At 37.8% G+C, this 8,003-nt stretch overlaps 1 protein-coding gene across 1 annotated transcript; it reads left to right on the top strand.

The window, feature by feature from the left end:
- Positions 1–4,262: 4,262 nt before the first annotated feature.
- Positions 4,263–8,003, top strand: LOC147866983 (uncharacterized). The gene is made up of 6 exons (XM_087339784.1): positions 4,263–4,398; positions 4,557–4,662; positions 6,815–6,859; positions 6,975–7,083; positions 7,204–7,489; positions 7,634–8,003. Exons 1-6 carry the CDS (start codon positions 4,336–4,338, stop codon positions 7,844–7,846), a joined length of 822 nt encoding a protein of 273 aa, XP_087195910.1. The 5' UTR covers positions 4,263–4,335; the 3' UTR covers positions 7,847–8,003.

Genomic DNA, 8,003 nt, shown 5'->3' with positions numbered 1-8,003 from the left:
TCTGCGTATAGTAAGAGACTAACTTGTGTACCCCCAATAGTTACTCCATTGCATCCCTTACGAGCAATAAAATCAGTGATCTCATAAATGTAAACCCAAAAAGAGTCGGTGATAGAGGGCAACCCTGCTTTACACCAATGGTGCTGGTGAAGCAATAAGATAGGCTACCTAGGCATCTCACACACCCAAAGACTTGCTCATATAGAGCATAAATGGCCCAGATCATGTCACTTGGTATCTCCAAGCTTTTAAGTCTATCAAACAACCTCTCCCTAGGAATTGTGTCAAAGGCTTTGCGAAAGTCCACAAAGCAACGATATAGTTTCTTCTCACAAACCTTCGTCTAGTCAATTAAGCACCTAAGTGTGCATATATGGTCAATAGTGGAGAAGGTTTGTCTAAAGCCAGCCTGCTCAGGTGCTCGAAGACTTAATGTTTCCATATAATCGTTGAGCTATGCTTCCATTACTACACCATATAGTTTAGCGAGCGTATTACCTATCATAATGGTCCTATATGTATTCGGCCATTGGGTCCCCTCCTTTATGTATAGGGGTCACTGTGTTCATGGCCATTATGGTGGAAAACCCTTGGCGAGGGCGTGGTTGAAGATTAGAGTGAGAAAGGGGGATAGGCACTCTTTTGCATATATGATATACTCGGCTCGCAATCCTGTGTGGTCCATGGATTTCCTATGTTGTAATTTTTTTATGACCTTCCTGACCCTAGAGGTCGTGAAAAGTGTCCCTATGGTAGGTCGAGGTGTGGAAGGTATTGGAATGGGCGGTTGGTTTGGGACATGGTAGAGTCTCTCTGTATATGTGTGCCAAATATTGGGATCCTCGACTAGTGTTTGTGGTCTCGGTTCCCGTAGTCTCTTCCATGCAAGGGCGCAGTCCCTACTCATGAGCATGTGGAAGAGAGAGAGGGGGGGAGAGAGAGAGAGAGATGCCTAATTTTCTCTCTACCGTTTGATATTCAATTCCATGTTTGAAGACATTAAATAAAGTCTAGCTATAAACCTCTCTCTTCGAATTACACTCTATATTTATGTCTTGTAACACATTCATGTTTCTAGTATTAATTCTTCCCCATTTGATTTGAATCCTGTCCAACAAATTAAGGCAGGTTGAATTTCATCTAATGACTATTTTGAGATAGATCCAACTACTAGGAATCCATCACCTTTGATCCAAGTAATTGGATCATCAATTTCATGTAGCAGCTTATATTTCTCTTATTATGAACTATTGGACGTGGTTTGATCCAAGTTTAGGGAAACATCACGTGAATTTTCATATCTTAGCATTAGAACATTGAAGAAGGTGAACATTTATGGCATATATTGCATCAATATATAGGTGGCTTATTGGAAACGTTTATAGACTCTACCATGTACGTGTAGAGCAAATTCTTTTATGTGGTTAATGCTTCATTATTCTTTACCTGTAGGTGTTAATTTAAAATTACAAGTCGATGACCGTCGTTGTGTGTGCTGCCAAGTACATGAGGAAACTTTGAAACATTTGTTTTGGACTTGTAGTGTAGCTCGACAGTATTGGGGAAGAATATTGAGGATGTTTCCTTGTAAATATAAGGGAGCAATTTTTACATGGGGGGTTGTTTTCTGGGGTCTTTGGATAAGCATGTATCTTTGTACGAGGCCGAGCAATGCATGGAAGCATTACGTGTGTTGGAGAGTACAACTGAACCAGTTCTTCCTAACATTCTTGGTGGTAATTTTTTTAGAAACTCTTTTGTTTGGAATATTGTTTCAATTAATGCTTTATGGGTGTGGTGGAAGTGTTGTTGCAACAAGAAATATGAAGGCATCAAGTACAATGTGGTGGATATGATTAAGATGTGGTAGGACAACTTGGTGCACACAGTTAAGGGAGAGTATGATAGTATTAAAGGAACACCGGAAAAGGTGCAAAAGAAAAGGCGAAAAATCCATAAAATATGGTGGCCAATACCTCTTTTGTTAGATGAGTCACATGAAGATCGTTGGAATTATGTTCCACCACATTAGCTATTCCCGCCCCCAATCCTTTCTTATTTCAAACATAACAGTGAGGTATATAGTTTCATCTTTTCTCTTTATCTTACAGGTTGACATGAAGAACATGAAAGAGGCAGATGGGATTTGGGTAGTTCGGTGGACTGACAAGGGCGAGATGGTGGATGCGAACAATGAAGCATTTTCTGATTTTGGATAAGGATGAGTGATGGGGTGTTGAGGGTTGTAACGTAATTTAATGAGAGACGAGTAGAGTAATGCCATTTGTTTTTTTAGGTACACGATTTTGGTGGTAAATCAGCGAGAGTGAGATGGTTGAGGTTGATTATTGAAGCATAATTCATGTTTTTGATATGGATGAGTGATGGTGGTGTGGGGGCTGAAGCATAATCTCTTCAAAAAACTAAGTTGTTTGTATGTACAGGATAGTGGTGGTAATCATCGAGAAGTTTGATGTGGACTTGAGGAAGCAAAATGCATGTTTTTTATAAGAATGAGTATTGGTGGTGTGGGGATTGAAGAATAATCTATTTAGAAGACTAGACTCATTTAGTTGTTTGTATGTACAGGTTTTGGCAGTTATCCGTGAGAAGTTGATGTGGACTTGATGAAGCAAAATGCATGTTTTTGGATAAGGACGAGTGATGAGGGTGTGGGGGGCGAAGCATACTCTCACGAGGGGATACGGAAAAAAGACTCGTGTATTGTTATATGTGCAGGATTTTGGTGGTATTCGGCGAGATGGATGATGTGGACTTAATGATGTAGAATTTATGTTTTGGATAAGGATGAGTGATAATGGTGTGAAGGTTGAAGCACATTCTCATGAGGAGATGAGGAATTTAGACACATTTTATTGTTTATGTGCAGAAATTTGGTGTATTCGGCGAGATGGTTGATGAGGACTTAATGAAGCAGTTTTTATGTTTTTTGATAAGGACGAGTGATGATGGTGTGGGGGCCGAAGAATAAGCTCATGAGGAGAGGAGGAAACTTGACTTAATTTGTTATTGTATGTACAGGATTTTGGTGGTAATCCGGCAAGCTGGTTGATGGGGAAAGAGGAAGCATAGTTGTTGACCTTACAACCACGAATGTGGAAAGTGGTTCTCTTGAAAAACCAAAGAACGTAGTTGATCGCCTTCAAAGCCGAGATATACAGGTTGAAGAAGTATTGAATGGCTCATAACTATGACCTGAGAGGGTTTGTTTCCGAATAGAGCTACTTTCATTGTTGCCTATTGATATGGATACAGTGCAACGTGTCTAGGGAATAGATTGTAATTGTTGGACTATTTTCTCTATGTTGGAGTACATAGATTTGTTTCCTCAACCATTGTCTACACAAGACAGGTTTGGGAGAAAATACTTTGTATGATGTACCGTTATGACATTTCTTTATAACTAATGGAAGGATAGTTTATTTTGAAAAAGAAGAAGAAGGTGAACATTACTTAGACGAGGGTCTCACCTCCTATGTCTACTTCAATTTATTCCAAAATAAGGAGACAAAACAATTAGACACGACAATGCAAGCTTTGGTGTGTTAAGGGGATGTTGGAAGATATGTATGGTACATGTTATATGCATGCATGGTCATGTATGCTATAATTTCAATGGTCATCCATATGTTATGGTTTCTTGAATTCGGGGCATGAATAGATGATGGACGGCCCAACAAATCTTCCATGTTCCCAACGTAATTATGGTCTTCTTTTGCGATACAGGGAGCACATAAGGTAGACATAACTGGACAAGGTTTTTTTGGGGGGAATGTTGTATCCTAAGAGCAAGAGTCATTATATGTATCTGAAATTTTCCATGATATAACAAACATTATGCACACACATAGTGGAGACCAACAAACAAACAATTAATCCGTCAATGTGCGCCATGTGTTGTAGTGTCTATATCTGTAAACGCACACCATGACCGCTCTGAAGTATATATGCTATCATGTGAAGGCCTACTACCCCCTTGCTAATTTTATACACTAGTGTTTTCGTCTGGAGCTCAGGGGTATTTGGGGAGATAATTAAAAACCAAGCTCTAAAAGGGTATTTCGGACAATTAGTTTGAATGACTTACATACATACTTATTTCAATTTGACTAATTTTCTCTCTATCTAAGAAACAGAGCACGCCCCCCTGCAGAAACAGAGAAGAGAGACAGAGACAGAGACAGAGACAGAGACAGAGAGACAAAACAACAGAGGAATCGAGGAGAGGCGGCAAACAAACCCAGCGATTACAGAAAACGTAGAGAAGATAGACACACACATATACACACACACACACACACACACCCGCTCAGAATGGCACAGGCAAGAAACCAATCGCCCATTGCCAGAATGATTGGAATACTTAGAGAAGAAAAGGTATTGCTTTGGCTCCTCTTACAAAGAAAAACCATTGCCTACAGGAATAATCCGATGCCTGAAGGTTATTTTTTTTTGCATCGTAACAGCTATTTCTCCCTCATTGTTTCTTAATTTCATTTTCTTTTCTTTTTCTCCACACATGTTTCTTTTGGTAGTATTCCACCACGAAAGAAGAGGAACACGTATTAGTGAACTGTGCCAATAGAATAAAAAGAAACGGTATTCAAGGATTCATAGCAGCAGGCAGCATTGTGTGGTCAGGTATTTCGTCATTTTGATATATATATATATATATATATATATATATATATACCATTTCAACTCATTGTGTATTTGGTTTGTGGGGAATTCGTTTCTCTATTAATGGCCGACCTGATATATATATATATATATATATATATATATATATATATATATATATATATATATGTATATGTATATATGTCTGTCTGTCTGTATGTATATAGATATAGGTAGATTTTATTATCGTTTTCAGAGGTCAAATATGACCAATGAGACCAAAATTACATCTCCCTTTTTGTTTTTATCACATTCCTCATACATATATATTGTGTACAATAGATCACGTTCCCCCCCCCTCTATTACCTGGAACGAGATTCAAACCTTATACCTTATTGGTCAAGTGGTCAGCTCTTGCTCTTGAGATATATATATATATATATTAAAGTCTATCAGAGAACTTGCTACTTATATTTGTGACAGCATCATGGCTAGTGGACACACTATTTGTGATATATGGCTGCACCATATGCCAGTGGAGGGGTGACCATGGTGTTGATAAACTACCAGAATTGTGCATAGTGGCATTGTAGCTCTAGCGTGGCTATATTTGAGTGAGTCATTTTGGCGGCGCAGGTCATGGAGAACTATTCATTTATGCTTGTAAATGTGGCTCCTAGATATGCATAGGAATCGACTTGCCCTCATAATCAGGTAAAGGCAACTTGTCTACGAGTTGGTGTGGTTGTATGCAGATGATGAATTTAGTCTTTCCTAGGTTGCCATCATCATACAGAAGAATGTGGATGGGTATACATAATACGTCAATACCCTCCCCAGTGTAATGTAGTTTGTTACCTTGTCAAGGTAACAGTTTGAAGAGGGTATGGAAGAGTGGAGATCCCAGCTTCACGCCAATGGTGCTTGTGATTACCTCTAAGAGTCCTCTTGGACACCTAACTTATCCCTACACTTGCTCTTTCTTTTCTTTACTTTTTTTTTCGGGAGGGGGCGGGAGAGAGAAAGAGAGAGACAGGATAGGAATGATGGAGTGAAGTTACAAATCATTTTGTGGGGACAATGTGATCATGCACCGTTTCATATACAATATTTTGCCTAAAGGGATTACCAAAAAATTGTTTCATCAAAGTCGACTATGGTTTAGTTGTGGATGGGTGAATGAAATATCCATGTTTGAGAGATTCTGAAACAAAATTAGAGCGAGAAAGTGGAATCAGAATATGTAAACAAAAAAACATTATATTTAGTATTCACAATATTAAAATGAATGGTGCCTCTCTTTCCTTGTAAATTTCCATTTCCTTTTTTTCTCTCATAATTTTTACAGCATTGTTCTTCCCCCCCTCCCCCCCACAAAATAAAAAAAAAACCAAGAAAACCCTTTCACTATGTTGAAAGATGCCTAGTAGTGGTTGACTACAAGGTTTAAAGTTTTGGAAAATCTCAATTTTTATCTATGATGCGGTCACTATATTTTAAACACTGACTAATAATATAAATTCTATGTGTTACATTTGTACCTTGCGTTTCCCTGTTCCCAAACCGTAGTCTATACTATATTACAGTCCACAACCATCCTAGAGCAAAATGCTTTTTCCTTCTTTTTGCCTCCTCTATTGCGTCATTAATGTTTTTTGTTTTGCTTTTGGATGTCGATTGGTGTCTTGACCTTCTTTTGACCATCTTTCTTTACTTCTTTGTGGATCCTCCACTCCTTGTTTTCCTCTTTCTCATTAACCATGTTCTCCAAAATTCGTTTTTTAGGTTTGTGAGATTGTGAAGTTCTCCATTAATAAATTTCTTAGAGAAGTATACAAGAGGTCTTGGTTGACTAGAATTACTCTTAACAAGTGACGAGTAATGATCACATCTTTTTTTACATAGCATGGAATGATTCACAAGTATACTAGTACCTCCAAGAATGATGAAGGAAGAGTTTGCTTGGTTTAATGTTCATAGTGAAATTACATATATAGAGCTAGTTTGTTATACACTGAAAGAATTGGTATTCGTTTCTAACTTTTTTCTCAAAAGGCTAGAATTCTTTTAGAAGGGGTGCTTTACATTCAGCAGGTATGAAGATATGAAGAGATTATAACTGCCATTTTAACTCAGTTTGTAAATGTTGTTCTTTTTATGGCAATGATGTAGTAACTGGTGGCCTCAATCTAGTACAACGGTTGACATCAACAGTTGGTGAGAGATCACATACAATTTTTTTATATTCTATTCGGATTTTTTTACCCTACAAATTTGAGTCGATGACAAACTGTTAGAAACATTAAATTTTGTATGATTATTACATACACAGCTGGAGCAACAGCAGCTGGCTACTGGATAGCGAAAAAATCTGTCAGTCCATGTATCGAGGATATATTAGCTCTTGATGGAAGCCGCCTTCAAGAGAAGTTAGCACTTATGTAAGTTCTCTACATTTTTTACTAGTTGCTGCGCTGTTCAGTTGATTTGATTTGATTTCCATGCGTTCCATTTACTTGCTTGATGCAAGAATTTTGAGGTGTCTCAAAAATGTTTCCTAGTTTGCAGAAAGAGCAGATTCATAACCTCAGGATAAGGACACTGTTGGAAAAGCATTATTATCTTGAACCACTTTATACCGATAACAACCAAGATACACCGAGTGTTCTGATGCGCAAGAGGGATGATGCAAGTGGATCTTCAGAAAAGATGACTGAAAAAGTTGGTAATTCAGATGAAGACACACATGATTTACAGAAAGAGGTTAAGGTTCATGGGCTGAAACCACCGAAAAGAGTAGCATCAGTGGAAAATTTAGAGTCTCAAGGAGGTAACCAAGCACATATGGTGAGTTAGACATTTAGATTGTACATGGTAACGTATATGGCTAAACATCACTTAAATTCAATGTTTAAGTTATGAATGTTTTTAGGATGATGTGTATCTATTGGTAGGGTTTAACAAATATTTGTATCACTTCCCTTTTGTTAGCATAATGAGAGCATTGAATATCCGTTCAGCACTTTAGTATGGGATGATGATGATGTAGAAGACACAGCAAAGGGGATGAATATCAAACATGGAACGAAACCTCGAAGTCATAAGAATAAGATGGGGGTACTTGAACGTAGAGAATACAATCGAATGCGATATCTTCATTGGGAGGAGAAGAGAAATGCAAGTAAGTCCGAGGAATCATCATGAAAGAGGCTTGTAGCATAGACTTGGAATTAATTTTTATCTGGCTTTATTTTATACTCAAGAAGAAAAGGGAATTTTTAGAAGGAAACAAAAGGGCTATTTTATGTCTGAATTTAAAGAAGCTTAATCACTTTATAAACTAAGTTCTCCTTTTGATTAA

The sequence above is a fragment of the Azolla caroliniana genome, unplaced genomic scaffold (genome assembly GCF_043228905.1).
Source record: "Azolla caroliniana isolate FFs.n. ecotype wild unplaced genomic scaffold, voAzoCaro1.0.p SCAF_2, whole genome shotgun sequence".
In the NCBI taxonomy this organism is placed as follows: Eukaryota; Viridiplantae; Streptophyta; class Polypodiopsida; order Salviniales; family Salviniaceae; genus Azolla; species Azolla caroliniana.
The sequence above is the reverse complement of the archived record's forward strand: the minus strand, read 5'-3'. Positions and strand labels throughout refer to the sequence as shown.